General features: G+C 44.0%; 1 protein-coding gene across 8 annotated transcripts in view; it reads right to left on the bottom strand.

Moving 5' to 3' along the window:
* Positions 1-395: 395 nt before the first annotated feature.
* KANK1 (KN motif and ankyrin repeat domains 1) overlaps positions 396-17,166 on the bottom strand; it is a 123,599-nt gene continuing 106,828 nt past the window's right edge. For all 8 annotated transcript variants that reach the window (XM_088658972.1, XM_088658971.1, XM_035097480.3 and 5 more), the window contains 8 exons: positions 16,097-16,199; positions 14,308-14,532; positions 12,046-12,133; positions 10,154-10,373; positions 7,839-7,981; positions 5,750-5,950; positions 4,913-5,011; positions 396-1,929 (listed from right to left, as the gene is read on the bottom strand). In XM_088658972.1, coding sequence (XP_088515098.1) covers positions 1,864-1,929; positions 4,913-5,011; positions 5,750-5,950; positions 7,839-7,981; positions 10,154-10,373; positions 12,046-12,133; positions 14,308-14,532; positions 16,097-16,199 — 1,145 coding nt within the window. In that variant the 3' untranslated portion in view covers positions 396-1,863. The remainder of the gene's footprint in view (positions 1,930-4,912; positions 5,012-5,749; positions 5,951-7,838; positions 7,982-10,153; positions 10,374-12,045; positions 12,134-14,307; positions 14,533-16,096; positions 16,200-17,166) is intronic.

Raw genomic sequence — 17,166 nt, 5'->3', positions numbered from 1 at the left:
CAGCCATCACTTTTGAGAGTACCATTCCTGGTGTGTTCCCTGCCCCGCCTGCCGCCCGCCGTGGTTCTCCTCCTCTTTGCTTTGTGTTGAATTTTCAGAGAGCTGTGAAAATATGTTCAGGCTGCTAAAAGCACCTTAACATTAATTCAAGATAGTGCAAACTTTTATTTTTAATCAGGTGTTAAATAAGCCCAGCTATTTCCAGTAGATCAACGCTATGTCTTCAGGAAACTTCTTAGAAGATAAGTTTTATTGCATTCAAGTTCCCTTGCAATTCAAGTTTCCAGTTCTCAAGAGGTTAGTGCGCTACTAAAACACATGAAAAGCAAAGGGCGAGTAAAAAGCAGTCCCAAATCATTGCTTTTCCAATTCCATAAAACAACAAAAGTCAGGAATAAAATAGCATAAGGAAATTTTATTTTGAAAATATGGCAAGAGTCTAAGGCACTTCAAACATTAAAATGCACATGACTGAAGTGGACATGACAGAGAAATAGCATTCCATATATACGTGCCCAGAACTACCTTTGATCTCATTAGAGATGAACATATCTTCCAATATATCTCAGGGATCATGTATATAACATTTAATAAAATCTAGTTAACAATTGTGTAATGTATTATTTTAATTACAATGGAATAAAAAGCGTCAAAAATACTGACTCAGTATTTGATATAAAAGCTATACAAATCGGCGGCAGCAGTTTATTTAGCAAGTTTCAGACCCATCAACCCACCAGCTGAGATTCCAAAGAACTGACAACATAATCAATTGCCACTTAAAAAAAAAAGCATTAACACACTCAAAACTGTTTTGGAATGACATTTATAATAAAAGAGTTTCTTGCCAACAATTCCAACATTAGCAAATATAAATATCTGTAAAGAACATACCTTTAAAAAAGCTAACAAGAGGTGCATTAAGGAGGAGTACAGTCATAACTGAACGGATAGCTTAAAAACGGCACGCAAGGTAACAGAAGATCGTTGTTCCCGCAAGGGGACAATGACAATAAAGATATCTTATATTCTGCAGCGAAGACCTCATACCATTTCCTAGAGGCTGAAAATGTGAGCGCTAGGAAGACTCCAAGAGCTACAGATGCCACACAAAGGCTGCATGAAAACGCCGTATTTTTCTGGGTATAACACGCCCCCATGGATAAGACACCTCCTATTTTTGTTGTTGTTTAGTCATTTAGTCGTGTCCGACTCTTCGTGACCCTGTGGACCAGAGCATGCCAGGCATATTTTGGGGGACTCCTAATTAAGAAAATGGTTGTTGACCTTTTTTTGGAGAGGATTGCCCATAGTTGTTAAGCTTTTTTTGGGGGGTGGTGGCCCCAAGTTGTTGAGCTTTTGTTGAGCAACCTATCACACGTCGCCCTGATGCACTATCCATGTATAAGACACACACACCCCAAATTTTTCACATACTTTTTGAATAATAAAAAAAGCTCGTCTTATACACAGAAAAGTATGGTAGCTACGGCAATTGTCCTGCTAACAGCGACCTTTGTGTCCACCAACTTGCCCCGTCATCAGATACTTCCGTATACCTCACTGTAAACCTTTAAGATCCTGCACTGGCATGGGGAAGTCTGCCCAGTCCATGTGGCAAGCAGGCACACATGCATGACCCTGGTCACATTATGTACACAGATCCTAAGTAACGTTGTTAGGAAAGGTGCCATCCTGACTTCTCTTCCTCTGCACACTTCTCTATCTTTAGCTCCAGGCGTTTGCTTTCAGTTTGCTGGTGAGCTCAGGCACAAGACTGTTACATTCAATATCTGTCACTGTAAAACAGCAACTGCTAGCAGCTTGGGAGAGGTGACATGAGAGTTTACACATACATGTGCATTAGCAATCAAATGCGCCTCTATGTGCAGGACCAGGAGATGGCTTCCTTCCAAGCCTTGGGGTGCCCTAGAAAAGAAAAAGGAGACGGCTGTGAAAGATGGGAAATAATTATGGTGGCCCTAGAAAGCCACTGACCGTTTAAAGCTTAGTGGATACTTTTATTGGCTCAAAGGTAAGGGCAGCTCCACCAACTTCAGTAATGTGATACATAAGTAGCAGTCAAGTACAACATTCCTTGTTTTCCTAGAGTGGACGTGTGGGGGGATGTTTGGTCCAGCCAGTCAAAAACTTCCTGTTTCCTCCTGGCTGGGACACACTTCCTTTGCATGTGACTTAATAATAATAATAATAATAATAATAATAATAATAATAATAATAATAATAATTTATTATTTATACCTCCGCCCATCTGGCTGGGCCTCCCCAGCTACTCTGGGCGGCTTCCAACAGAAATATTAAAATACACTAATTTCTTAAAGATTAAAAGCTTCCCTAAACAGGGTTGCCTTCAGATGTCCTCTAAAAGTCTGGTAGTTGTTTTTCTTTTTGACATCTGGTGGGAGGGCGTTCCACAGGGCGGGTGCCACTACCGAGAAGGCCCTCTGCCTGGTTCCCTGTAACCTCACTTCTCACAGGGAGGGAACCGCCAGAAGGACCTCGGAGCTGGACCTCAAGTGTCCGGGCTGAACGATGGGGGTGGAGACGCTCCTTCAGGGATACTGGACCAAGGCCATTAAGGGCTTTAAAGGTAAGCACCAACACTTTGAATTGTGCTTGGAAACGTACTGGGAGCCAATGCAGGTCTTTCAAGACCGGTGTTATGTGGTCTCGGCGGCCGTTCCCAGTCACCAGTCTAGCTGCCGCATTCTGGATTAGTTGTAGTTTCTGGGTCACCTTCAAATGTAGCCCCACATAGAGCACATTGCAGTAGTCCAAGCGAGAGATAAGTAGAGCATGCACCACTCTGGCTAGAGGTGGGTGTGACCTTACCTGTCCAGGTAACAAAAAGGACAAGGCACACAGCTCTCTCTCTCTCTCTCTCTGACTTCCTCTGTCGATGGAGCAGCTTTTTAGCTAGAGATGCCCTGTTGGCTTTCAGTCAACAGAGGACACTGGGATTACCCCCATATGGGATAGATCCACATGTATATACTTTGCAACTAAGTCTGCCTTCAGGGATCCGACTGTGAACTGAATTGAGTAAACTTCTTCTATATACTTTACACCAGATTGTGGCATGTTTATTCTTTTAAGAGGGATATAAGGGAACTTACCAGGAATCAAATAGGGAGAGGCTTAAACAAGCCTGCAACCAGCTATCCACTGTGCGTTTAAAAGGGGAATGTGAAACACTGCTAAGTAAAGAACTTGCTAGCGCAAGTTAGGAAGGATATTAATAAACAATATATGCTCTCCTGCCTCCCTGAACATTCCCACATGAAGCAGTGAATGAACATGGCTTTCATGAGACAGTGGCCACAGGACATCGTTTTTCGATTGCAGCCATCATAGCAGATAGAAAGAAAAACAGCAAGATACAGGAAGAGTGGTGGATTTTTATAGCAAAAAAGGGAGTACAGTAGAACCTCGGTTTATGAACACCTTGGTTTACGAACTTTCGGTTTACGAACGCCACGGACCCATCTGGAATGGATTAATTCACTTTCCATTACTTTCAATGGGAAAGTTCGCTTCAGTTTATGAACAGACTTCCGGAACCAATTACACCCATGCTTCGGGTTAAGTACGCTTCAGGTTGAGTACTCCGCGGACCCGCCTGGAACGGATTAATCCACTTTCCATTACTTTCAATGGGAAAGTTCGCTTCAGTTTATGAACGCTTCAGTTTATGAACAGACGTCCGGAACCAATTATGTTCATAAACCGAGGTACCACTGTATGAGTACCCTGGATCGGGAAAGTGACACAACCTTCACCCTGGAGAGAAGACTATCCAACACTGGAGGTGGGTGTGGGCATGTTAAGCATAATTGGTTTAATTCACTCAGAAATGGGAAAAATGTCTGAGTATCAATGAAGGTTTAAAATGGAAAATGGCTACATGTGTATTGGCGACATTGGTTTTCTGAGTGGTTTCTGGGCTTCTTAATGGGTCGATAATTAGCTAACTGTTGTTTTCTGGTTACAGGTAGGTAGCCGTGTTGGTCTGAGTCGAAGCAAAATAAAAAAATTCCTTCAGTAGCACCTTAAATACCAACTAAGTTTATATTTTGGTATGAGCTTTCGCACATGAAAGCTCATACCAAAATATAAACTTAGTTGGTCTTTAAGGTGCTACTGAAGGAATTTTTTTATGTTGTTTTCTGCTTGCTCTAAACTGAATGTAACATTTGATCAGGTGACAAAGGTGTTGAGTTGCAAATTCGCCATCTTGTAAGAGTGGTGGCCTTTTTCTTTCTCTCAAACTCTGTGGAGTGAGGATGTAAATGAAGCTCTGCATATAAATAGCCTAAGGCAGGCTGCGGGGAGAGACAGACCTCTGCTTCTAGGTCTGTTTGGGTTATTTCACATTTTCTAAGATGCTGAGCCTGTGCTGGACAGAACAAGACACTGTATGGATATTTTGGGTGTATCCTTTGAAGTTTTTGTTATGTTTTGAAGAAAGTTCTGCAGGTAAAAATTGGAATAATATCTAATGGGCCTGGACAATTATTTCTTCCAAAAGGAGTCATCTCTTATGCTTCCAGTTGTGTCAAACTGCACAATATATTAATACCTGCAACGGGGCACAGCTTTCTCATCAGTGTATCTTTTAATAAATATGCAAGTCATTGGATCTTGTTCCAGCAACCATGGCAGATAAATTCCAACCCTCACAAGAAGAAAACAAAATACTGAAATGAAGAGGAGCAGCTACAGTGACATGAAGCAGAAGGCAAAAGTAGGAAAGACACACCAAGATCACTACTGGTTAAGTTTCTAAACTCTGAGAGTCGGCACTGACTTGGACGAAGACCCAAAAATCCTCTTACCAACCCTGACCACATAAACCAAAGAATTATGTGTGGAATGTAACTATGTAACTCACCGGGGACTGTGTTTTGGAAAAGTTCACGTGAGCATAGAGAAGAACAGCTATATCCTTGTGCCCTGCTTCCAGGGCTATCGAAAGTGCTGTACTGCCATCCTTAAAAAGAGAGAGAGAGAGATAATGCACACATGTCCACCTAGAACCTTCTTAAAAGTGCAACAGCCTTTGAATGTTGAAAGATAGGAAAATGCAAGTCCTGTCATTCAGCCAGCCAAAACCACATAGAATAAGTTTCAAAAACATTTATTGTAATTGGAAAGATTTGTGTTTCTGTTTTGTGAGGCAATGCAATTGTCAGGGGGTCTTTTCAACGAGGGAGTAGGGTTATTACAACAACACCGGGACCACAAGAACACCAAGTAATTTGGTGACCATTTTAGGAAGCTGAGCATTATATTGCTCAGAGGAAGAGAAATGGGGTGATCAAATGCTCATCAAATCTTAGAACTGGCTGTGATAGTTCCAGTTAAATTAACCACATTCTTAAGTTTCAGACACTCCCAGAGGGCAGGTTTTCTCTTTACGACTTTCCTACATGTGCAATCTTGACACACACAAAAACCCAAAAACCCACAGTTGCCAGAATTACAGGGTGCTATAGTGCCTTATAAAGACTTCAGGAGATAATGGTTGCAATTTCAGGCGCAGCCAGAGGTGCCAGCTTGCGAAGGCGATGGAGGGGAGTCGACTTCAGGGAGGAGTTGGGGTGGAGCTGAACGTGGCGGCAGGGCGGCTTCAATGGCCGGTGGCTCGTCCCCCTCCCCCTTTTGCCACTAGCTGGGGGCTGCTTTGACCCTCCTTCCCCTTTGTGGCAGGCCTTTGGGGGCAACTCACATTATCCTCCAGCGTGCCATTGCATCCTGGCTGAGCCAGTAGAAGTTTGACTATTTCCACGTGTCCATGTTCGCTAGCGCACATCAAAGCCGTGGAGCCCTCGTCATCCTGGATGTTGACATCTGCGCCACAAGCCAGCAGAGCTTTCACCATATCTATTCGCCCATGGCTCACAGCAAGCATGAGAGCAGTTTGGCCAGCCTGCATGCAGGAGAACAAAAATGATACGCATTCCCTGGAGCACAGATTGCCATAGTAGAGTCATACCCAGATCAAACTCTGATCAACTCCTCGAAAGATTCCATCAACAATGTCTCCCAAAAATTTTACACATCACTTGGGAAGACAGGCGAACTAATATCAGTGTACTGGAAGAAGCAAAGATCACCAGTGTTGAAGCAATGATTCTTCAACATCAATTTCGTTGGACTGGTCATGTTGTGTGGATGCCTGTTGATCGTCTTCCAAAGCAACTACTCTATTCCCAACTTAAAAATGGAAAGCGTAATGCTGGTGGTCAACAAAAGAGGTTTAAAGACTCTCTCAAGGCAAATCTAAAAAAATGTAGTATGAACACCAACAATTGGGAAACTCTGGCCTGCAAGCGCTCCAATTGGAGAACAGCCTTTACCAAAGGTGTCATTGGCTTTGAAGACACTCGAACTCAGGACGCAAGGGAGAAACGTGCCAAGAGGAAGGCACGCTTGGCAAATCCGCACCGTGATCAACTCCCACCCAGAAACCCATGTCCCCACTGTGGAAGGACGTGTGGATCCAGAATTGGCCTCCACAGGCACTTACGGACTCATTGTTAAAACCGTGTTTATGGAAGACAATCTTACTTGGCTACAAGTGCTCGCCAAAGAAGAAGAAACTCTGTCCGTCATTATACAATCCTACAAAACAGAATACTGACGTCTATGCATCTATACCCAGCTAATCCTCCTGCAGCTGCCGTCTCACCAGGAGGTCTGTTCTGCACAGTGTTAGCACCAGGCCTTTAGTGGGCAGCATGTCCTCTCTAGAACTCTCTCTTATTACTATGCAACCATCTAATAATAATAATAATAATAATAATAATAATTTTATTTGTACCCCACCCTCCTGATTGGGTTGCCCCAGTCACTCTGGCCAACGTTTCAGAGCCTGTTGAAGACGTTCCTTTTTCAACAAGGGAAGATTTTTTATCCCACTTGGTATCTGTATTAGATGTGTAATTGTTTTAACAGTTTTTACATGTGCAAACCGATTAAAAGCTGGCTTTGCCCCACTGCAGATGATATTACGCCTCTCTTCGTTCTAAGTTACTGTAATAGATTCAGGTCTGAGGGAAGATGTTGTGTGTGTGTGTGTGTGTGTGTGTGTGTGTGTGTGTGTTATTTATTTATTCAGGACCTGTGTCTTGTGAGGCAACTCAAAGTGACTTCACAATACAATTAAAACTCATATAAAACTATTGCACATATAAAAACAGCTAATGCAATTGCAGATATAAAAACATCCATGTAGGCTCAACCTGATAGTAAAAACACAAAAATGCAAAGCACAACACACAAGCATGCAGTAATTTACTTATAGTTGCGGGTGGGGGGGTAGTAATTTGCATTTAATGCTTGCACCTTTTACCAAAATCCTATTAAAAATGCAAATACTGTACACAGATCAAAAGAGGGTCTGGCATTTTGCATTACTCACAGAATTACTAGTAATGGGTTATAACGGGCAACAACCAACATTGTGCCAGTGGACTCCCACTCCCACAATGGGATTTCCTCTCCCCCCCCTTGCAGCCCCCCCCCCGCACCCACCAAAACCTGCTCTTGGGCTACAAGAGGGAGGAGAGGGAGGTCCCACTGTGGGAGCGGAAATCTGTTGCCCAGGCAGGCAGGCAGGCAGAATGACTCTAGAAGAGTGCCTGGCCAGCAAATTGCTCCTGCCATTCGGTTTACATGGGGTAGCAAAGCAAAAATAAGAAGCGATGGCTTGTTTTAAGTGATCTAGTGAAGTGCTATGGAAAGAAATCCTAAGAGGCGGCTTAAGGCTGAACGTCTATCGCTGCGCAATGAAGGCCGGACCCTGCGGCACCCACCTGGCTTGCTTTTGCGTTCACATCTCCGCAGGCAAAGAGTTCTTCCACTATTCTCATTTCTTTCTCTGCGTCTACAGCTGCAAGAGCAGCCAGCATAATGGGGGTATAGCCAGCCTTGTTCTGGTGATTTACATTGCAGACATCTGCAGAGGGGGAGAAGAGAGACCGTCTCTTGAGAAAGTTGGATGCAACTGGGCAAAAGAACTGAATCGTCTGTTACCAGAGCAGCCCTTTGGGAAGCTCAGCCATTGCTTACATAATGAAGATGATTCAGAAGGACTTCCAAAGGAGGCAAGGGGGGTTCTTGAGCCAAGCAAAGCAAACAACTCTCGTTATTGTATGCATTATAGGAGAGAGAGCACAAAGCCACATTTCACGCAATTGCTAAGGCAGTTAGCTTGAAGGCAATTGTTCAAAAATTCTATGAACAGAACTGCAGGCAGGCAGGACCAGCTTCTGCCAGAGGTGTGCAGTGATAGAGCTTCGGATTTATGACAGGAAACATCCCACAAAACATTGAAACAGTGGCCGAAATATATAAAAGTGGCTGCACTGCTCCCCCCGCAACTTTACGCTGCTGTATAGCCATTAAGTAACACTTTTTACATTTCCAAAGCTTTCGGACATGACTTGCCAGTTAAATGGCTTTCTTCACGGAGCAGCATTTGTGTGGGATCAAATGCATTCAGGTCCCCTGAGGAACTGCCAAGAACGAGGAAGCAAATTCCTAGCGCCAAGGAAGCTACTGCTTTTGTTCAGGCCCAGCACACCAGTTTATTATCTTTGCCCAGGCCAAGAGTCTCTAAAAGGAGCTCTGCGGGGCCTTCAAACTTGCTATCCAGGAAGTCTTGGATGTGCTCATTGCACGTATTTCTATAACATGACTAGTTACACAAACTTCAAATTGATGGGCTGCTGTTTCCAGGATAAATATTCACACGTGACATTGGGACAAGAATGGACATTGAAGCAAAAAGCAAGCATTCTCTGAAGTCATAGCAGCTGATTAAGCCAATAATTATTCACAGAGAACTGTAAACTACAGTATCAAACCAGTTTCCACTGCAGAGAATATTCTTAAAAAGGTGCAATTTTCAATAAACATTTAAATGGAAACATTCAAATGCAAACAGTTAAAAATAAAAACCTAATTAACCTCGAGGTTACGAAAATAAGCATACGCTATATATTAAAGCAATCCCAATTTTAATTCAATAGGCCTCTTGCCTCTGAAGTGCCCAGGACTCCACAGATTCAAATATGGGAAATTATCCCTCAAAGAGTGTTGTAAAAACTTTGGATCCCAGAACTTCCCAACTAAGACCCAGGTGTTCAGCATCCACTTCTGGCAAGTTGTCCTATAAGGCAACCTGGTAACAGAAGGGCCTGAGCTCTCCATATCATTAAAAGCTCATTTAATTGTATGCAGAATGATGAAAGGCGGTTTTCAATTGCAGCCCTTATTGAAGCAACATTCATCCACTAATGAGAGCTCTAGTAACCTAGGTCTGAATTGGAAGGAAGTGTTTTTCTGCAGCTGCTTGCTTGGAATTAAGATGCTAAGCCGGTGCTTAAGGAGTGGTTGCACAAATTGTAGAAATATTAAATAATAATAATAATAATAATAATAATAATAATAATAATATTTTTTTATTTATACCCCGCCCATCTGGGTGGGTTTCCCCAGCCACTCTGGGCGGCTTCCAACAGAAAAATAAAATACAGTAATCTATTAAACATTAAAAGCCTCCCTGAACAGGGCTGCCTTCAGATGTCTTCTAAAAGTCTGGTAGTTGTTTTCCTTTTTGACATCTGTTGGGAGGGCGTTCCACAGGGCAGGCGCCACCACCGAGAAGGCCCTCTGCCTAGTTCCCTGCAACTTGGCTTCTCGCAACGAGGGAACCGCCAGAAGGCCCTCGGTGCTGGACCTCAGTGTCTGGGCAGAATGATGGAGGTGGAGACGCTCCTTCAGATATACTGGACCGAGGCCATTTAGGGCTTTAAAGGTCAGCACCAACACTTTGAATTGTGCTCGGAAACGTACTGGGAGCCAATGTAGGTCTTTCAGGACCGGTGTTATGTGGTCTCGGCGGCTGCTCCCAGTCACCAGTCTAGCTGCCGCATTCTGGATTAGTTGTAGTTTCCGAGTCACCTTCAAAGGTAGCCCCACGTAGAGCGCATGGCAGTAGTCCAAGTCCAAATGCTGGTGTTGTGTTGCACTGTCATGTCCCAGGGCTTTTATTTAACATTCTGCTGGAGAGGGACCCAGGGCTCTGCCCGGAGATCACACAGACATTTCAGAACGGCCAACTTACGTGCATCTAAAAGCAGCTTCACGATTTCAAAGTTTGAGTGCGAGACGCTGTAATGGAGCGCTGTGTTGCCATTGCCATCTGCCATGTTGATGATATACCTGAGGACTGCAGGAGAAACCTCCAGAAAAGCCGCTATGTAGTCCCCAACCATTGCAGGGACAGCCGACTTTTGGCTGGACACACGAAACCACTCATGCTGGATGGTGTTTAGACAAAATCTCTGCCAAAGAAAAGCACACACAAAAGTTTTTCAAAGGGATGCCTTTATTTGCAAGCGGTTTCTGCTGAAATTACAGGAAAAGTAGTCTTCTCCTTTAAATAAAAAGTTGGCAAAAATCCCCCCCCCCAGTGCTGCTTCTCCGGCCTGCCACAAGACCTGAGGGACAGTGGACTGGCCCGCAGCTCAATTTTGTTGCCAACTCCTGCCATAAACAGTGTGAAGGAAAGCCTTCTGGAAAGCTCAGAGACAATGCAGGTTATTTGGGGATACCTGAGGCTGAAGGGCAAGTATTGACCCATCAGCTTTGATCTGCTCGTCTGCGTGACATACTTCAGCCCAACTTCAAAAATGGAGAGAGGCAAAGAATTTTTTCCTGCGTTTGGCCAGAGTTGGAGTACATTCCACATCGGAACACAAACTCTATACTTTCATAACCAAGAGGAATGCCAACTTCCTTCTGAAGAAGTAAGTGTGTGTGCACATGAAAGCTCATACCAATGACAAATTTAGTTGGTCTCTAAGGTGCTGCTGGAAGGAATTTTTTTATTGTTTCTTATCCTGTGTTCTTTCCCAAACATGTTAGGGCTGCCAAGATCAGAAGCATGACTAAGTGAATGGTAATTCTGCTTTCAGCAGCTCGAGGATGCCGTGTGGGGCTTTCAAACAAGCCTTTTTAAAATGCTTTCCTTCTATTAATAGCTGCGTTAACGAGCGGCACAAGGATGTTTGGGGAGGTAAGTGGGCTGAAGTCTTTTCAGATGGGACTGAAATTAGAGACAAGCCTACATCACACTTATTGAAGGGAAGGAATGCTTGGGGTTCAGCATGTCTGATCATCTTAGCACACAAAGGTTGCTACCTTCAGGGCCGGCCCTAAGGCTAGGCTGAGTGGCGCAGGGCACCACGGCGCCGGCCCGCCAGGAGGGCACCGCGAGCTGCGCCCGCCCGCTGGCCGGCCGGTCCACCGTGCAGCTGCGCCTGTGGCAGCCGCGCTGCGCCCACCCGCCCACCGCACTGGGAAACGGGACGGGAGGGCGCCGGAGAGATCCGGCGCACCACGGTGCCAGGGGCGCTTAAGACAGCCCTGGCAACCTTCATTCTACCATGGTCCCCCGAGGGCCTGTTAGCAAAAATCCTCTACATGGCACAGATGCTGCATGTGACTGAATTGTTTACTTTATAAGACTGCTGTACTTTCCCACACACAGGAGACTGTGTAACTTGATCTCCTGTCATGTGATGTTTCTTTGTTCTGTTTCTACTTTCACTTCTAAACGGAGAGTGATGGCGAACACACTTAAACCACACTCTCTGAATAAACGTAGATTAGCACCTACGATTGTTTACTGTCTTCTTTACCGAAGCCAGTGGCAGTAGTAAGAATATTGGTGATTTACACCCCAATATTCTAACAGGGCCCACAGTCGCTTAAGCAGGTCTACACAGATAGCTTTGCTGCAGGAAGCAGGGAATGCAACGTGCTATTTCCAGGGAAAGTTCCCTTTTATGGGCCTTGCCATTTTTTGCTTCATCTGAGCAGGATCTGGCAAGCATGTCTTGGTGCATAGACAGCTCTATGAAACAAGTAGCTAGCCACCTCTCTTAGGCAACTCAGTTTTTAATGTGGCAACTAATGAGAGCATATATGATTTTCAAATGACAATGGACTTACTATCTCTTTGCTGAGCATAGCTTTTGGATCATCAATGCTGCCTTTAAGAAGATGGCAGGCAGACAGCATCTTTTCACTCAATTCATATCTGAAGGAGGAGGGAAAAAGAAGAAGAGGTTATGTTTAGACAACACTTTCTGGCATTCGTGTTTGGGGCAGGGGGGATGAAAAAGTAGGGTGCTCTTCATCAACCGCTGCAATTTGGAATTTTTTTAGGGCAGCAAAAGACAGTGGGGCTACCCTGAGAAAGAAGCACAGCGGCATGAACTGGCTTTATATCAAGGAAGGTGGTAAGATGCCTTACGCATTTTATTCTAAACTTCCCAAAAAATATCCTCAAAGATCAATGTCTAAAATATCTCCCCACCCTCTTAAAGCCCCTCCAATTAGTGTAAAGGCCAGTGCTTTTTTCTTTAAAAAAAATGTTCAGGGATACTCTCATTTTCCTACTCATTTCGAAATACTGCCCCTCGATGAGGCCAAACTTAGATTCACAAAATGTTTAGGGGTATGCGTCCCCCTGGTAAAGGCTGTATAGAATCAGCAGTTGGGTACAAAGCCTTTGTTCTTGAAAGCCCTTATGCAGCATCACTGTTTAGAGGACTGAAGTCAAGCAGGTAGATACAGGAGCTGTGGACCTATGGATGCCTTGCTCCAATGCACGTTACTTAAGAACATGGGAAGCTGCCTTGTACAGTGAAACCTTGGTTCCCGAATGGCTTAGTTGCCGAACAAATCGGCTCCTGAACGCTGCAAACCCGGAAGCGAGTGTTCCGGTTTGAGAACGCTTTTTGGAAGTCGAATGTCCAACACAGCTTCCACCTGAGTGCAGGAAGCTCCTACAGCCAATCGGAAGCTGCGCCTTGGTTTTCGAACAGTTTCGGGAGTCGAACGGACCAAGGTACCACTTAACTGAGGCAGACCTTTAGTTCATGTAGCTTAATATTGTCTTCGCTGACTGGCAGCAGCTCTCCAGGAACTGAGACCTTCTGAACAGCTGCTCTACCCTAGAGCCACAGTTACTCCATGACATATATGTTACATTGCAAGCATCTCTGGCAAGCTACACTTGAAGTCATTCAGGCCGTCATTGTACAATCGTGCCAGAGACTAATTTGCAAAGGGTGTTTGTGTCACAAAGGGCAGGATTGTCAATTATACTGGAGCAATCAGCTATTATTTCCAGCCTTATGATTCTAAACTGTGCAATACATTTGAATTATGCCATCTAATCAAGCGGTGGATGTTTAATTAATAGTAATGATGGAAACATTATTGAGTGGCATCTGATTAAACGGCACTCATCACTAAATTGCATTCTTTGATGGCTACTGAAATATCAACGAGGAGCTTCTACATTTGATTTCTGCCACTATTGTGCTACTGTTTCTGTCATTTATTTAAGTCTCTTGACACACTGCCAACTCTACATGTTAGCAATTCCCCCCCCCCCAAAAAACTCATTTTGGCTCTCATTTGCAAACCATATTTCTTGCTTTAGTATATTCCTTATGTAAGAAATAATAAAAACACATACATTTGCCTACAATGCAAAGCACAGTGTGTGTTTGAATCCTATTTATTAGAGGTGCAAACAAATTGTGGGACAGCAACTTAACATTCATACAGTTTGGGTTTAATAGACCACACTCAGCATATTTCTCAGTCTAGAAAGATTAGTAGACACATCCAGACTTCAGAAGGAGGAATTACGCAGGAAACCAAGGAGGCAGCGTTAGAAGAGGAAGAATCTTGCGGCTATGAACGCTGTTTGGGACGGAGGCAGCTGTGTAGTTTTCCTGCCTGCCCTTTGTCCAATGACCCCGTAGATTAAATATCCTTAAAAATTACATGCTTTTAACAGGTCTATAAAAGAAATTGGAAGGACTTACAAGGGGGCTCGAGGTGTCCCTGTTTCATTCTTTCTTTTTATTGTACTGGGGAGCAGGTCTTATGGGGAGGGGGAAATAAGAGAGGTACACCTGGTAGAAATTCCAGATACAGCAACTTGAAAGTACAGAGAAGTGAAAAGAATGCTTTGAAAATTTGGGGTCCTCAGAAATATGCGAAGAGATTGCAGCGACTGCTGCTCTGAATATTAAGCAATGCACAAAGCAGGAATTAGTTTCTGGGTTGCAAAAATATGTCTTACGTCCAACTTGGCCGCCAAAGCTTAGGCTGTAGACAACTACCAATGGTCAGAATTGGGGTCTAGTTTCCCTAAACACATAACATTTTAGAATGCGTCGATGGCAACGGTACCTCTCACGGATTTCCACTTTCTCCATCTCAGTCTCTTGAGCCTCCACCATTTCTTCCACCCTGGCAGACTTAACATCTCCAGTGTTGATCTCCGTCTGTCCTTCCACCGCAAGCAAACTCCCATTCTCTTCAATTTGAGCATATGCGTTCCCGACACACTCATCATCGGACTCGGATGACGAACTCTCTTCTGAACTAGAATCATCACTCGATGTTGTTTCATACCTACAAATGACAAAATTTCAGTTGTCTATCAATGCTGTGTATGAATTCATTTCATTTAATAAGCAGCTTATTAAAGATGTCGCTTATTTCATTTCACTTAAGTAGCTGCGAGATTCTAGTCGTTCACAGATTACATTTATGGAGGAGGAATAAGCTATGTCCAGAAAAGTCTGATGGCTTCTCTCCAAAGGGTTCAAAAGTGAAGATTTGTTGTAAAGGACTGTCTAGTAGAGGAGAAATCAAGCAGCAGAACAGTGAGGGGCAAACAGACGTTACTCAATGCTAACAAAACTACAGTACGGCAACAAATCTCACTTTCTAAAAACCTGACTGGTTCATGCGCATACCGTATGACCCCATGAAGATTGCAACATTTCAGCATCAGTAGCTGTTTCGTATACAATGCCATTTCCAACTGTTCTTGCGGACTGGTCTTGTCAGAAGGCAGAAACGTTGCAGAAAATCCAATTTGTTTTTTATAAAAAGGAAGGCACGCTGAAAGGGGGCGAGTCTACTAGATACATGGCAAATTGACAGCTGCGTTCAGTTAATCTGAAAGACCATAAAACTGGATAATTCATGGGCATTTAGTGTAAAAGGCGCTGGCCAATGAGAACCCTGCAGACCAGGAAGTGACCAGGCTAAATACGAGGTCCCTGAATGGGTACTCACTGGGTGGCAGACTTTAGTGTAAGGCTATGAAAGGAATTGTCTCTCCTGTCACATCCTTAAGTTTGCCCCAGCTGTGATCTACTATCAGTGGCACACTATTATGTTGTCCGCTTAATACATTAGAGAAGAAGTTTTGCTGCAAGAGAATATAATATTTTTTTTCTGTCTTCAAATACACAATGGAAGAACCAGGCTCCAATTCTCTCCCCTGAAGAGGAGAAGCACAAGGCCTTGAAAGAGCAGCATTATTTTATTTTATTTTATTTTAAAAAGGAAAAAGAGATAAGCTTCATGAAAGGGTGTGGAATTGCTAAAAAGGAACAGGATATTCTTCTTCCTGACCATAGGGTGGGGGGCACAAATGCCACACGGGGAAAAGGTAGCAAAGCGCAGCCACATTCTAGGCAGCTCTCATTCCCGACATCATAAAAAGCTAGTTGTGGAAAGAAGGACGTTGCTATTTGAGGGCTAGAAAAATGGGGACTTGCATGCAGCGGAAACTGCACACAGCAGGGAAACACATGGAACCCACAAAACAAAGCAGAAGGATTGCATGGAAAGCTAGTCCTTGTGAAGTCTCCTTTTGTTTTTATAACCAAAAGAATGGGCATTACAGTCGTACCTCAGAAGCCGAACGGAATTCATTCCGGAAGCCCATTCGATTTCCGAAATGTTCGGAAACCAAGGCGTGGCTTCCGATTGGCTGCAGGAAGCTGCGGAAGCCGCGCTGGATGTCTGGGTTCCAAATAATGTTCGCAAACCAGAACACTCACTTCCGGGTTTGCGACATTTGGGAGCCAAATCGTTCGAGTCGCAAGGTGTTCCGACTTCAGAGGTAGGACTGTAGTCAGTTTTGCTTATATGACTTTGAAAAGGACCTGGAACGCCTTACCCTCCATTAATACCGACAAACTGCAGGTTCTTCTTCCCATTCTCTTCCTTTTTCCCATCCTTTTTCTTCATGATGGACTTCAACATGCCCTCATTTGCACATACTGAGAGAGAGAGAGAGAGAGAGAGAGAGAGAGAGAGAGAGAGAGAGAGAGAGAGAGAGAGCCATAAGAACACACATCAGTAAAGGTTTCACATCCCTATGTGTGCTGCTGTTTCAGATCTTAAAGCCCAGCTGCTCTGGTTCACCTATAGATTTAAGATGTACTGGTGTGGTTATAAGCACATAAAGTTGTGTCCCAATGAATAATGCACTGGAAATTAGCCCTCCCCTGACCCCTCTTCCGCATGCCCAGCTGCCTCCTCTCCCAGCCTTTGGATTATTCATTTTAAAAAAATATCTGTGTACTGCAATTTCACCAAAAATTAAAAATAAAATAAAAAGCAAAGCGGTTTGAAGCAATTATAATACAACAAAAACCAGACACAAATTGAAACAGATCACCAGCTAGTTTACCTAAAACAGGCATCCCCAAACTTCGGCCCTCCAGATGTTTTGGACTACAATTCCCATCCTCCCCGACCACTGGTCCTGTTAGCTAGGGATCATGGGAGTTGTAGGCCAAAACATCTGGAGGGCCGCAGTTTGGGGATGCCTGACCTAAAACATTTTTCTGAACTGTTTGCATAAGCCTGGCGCCAAACATGTAAAAGGGGATTCAAAAGGGATTTAGAAGTATGAGACACAAGTGTTTTTTACAGCTTACTTTGAAATACAGTCATACCTTGGAAGTCCGTTCCGGAAGTCCGTTCGACTTCCAAACCAAAGCATGGCTTCTGATTGGCTGCAGGAAGCTCCTGCGGCCAATCAGAAGAGCTGTCAGATGTTCAGCTTTCCAAAAAACGTTCGGAAACCGGAACACTCACTTCCAGTTTTCCATCATTCGGGAGCCAAAACATTCGGCAACTAAGCTATTTGAGATCCAAGGTATAACTGCATACATTTCCTTTGTGTTGTAAGAGACAGGGTGCCAGTATATTTGGGTCGCTGAGATATATATATCGTCTGCA

This window comes from Zootoca vivipara, chromosome 15 (assembly GCF_965207765.1).
Source record: "Zootoca vivipara chromosome 15, rZooViv2.hap1.1, whole genome shotgun sequence".
Classification (NCBI taxonomy): domain Eukaryota; kingdom Metazoa; phylum Chordata; class Lepidosauria; order Squamata; family Lacertidae; genus Zootoca; species Zootoca vivipara.
The sequence above is the reverse complement of the archived record's forward strand: the minus strand, read 5'-3'. Positions and strand labels throughout refer to the sequence as shown.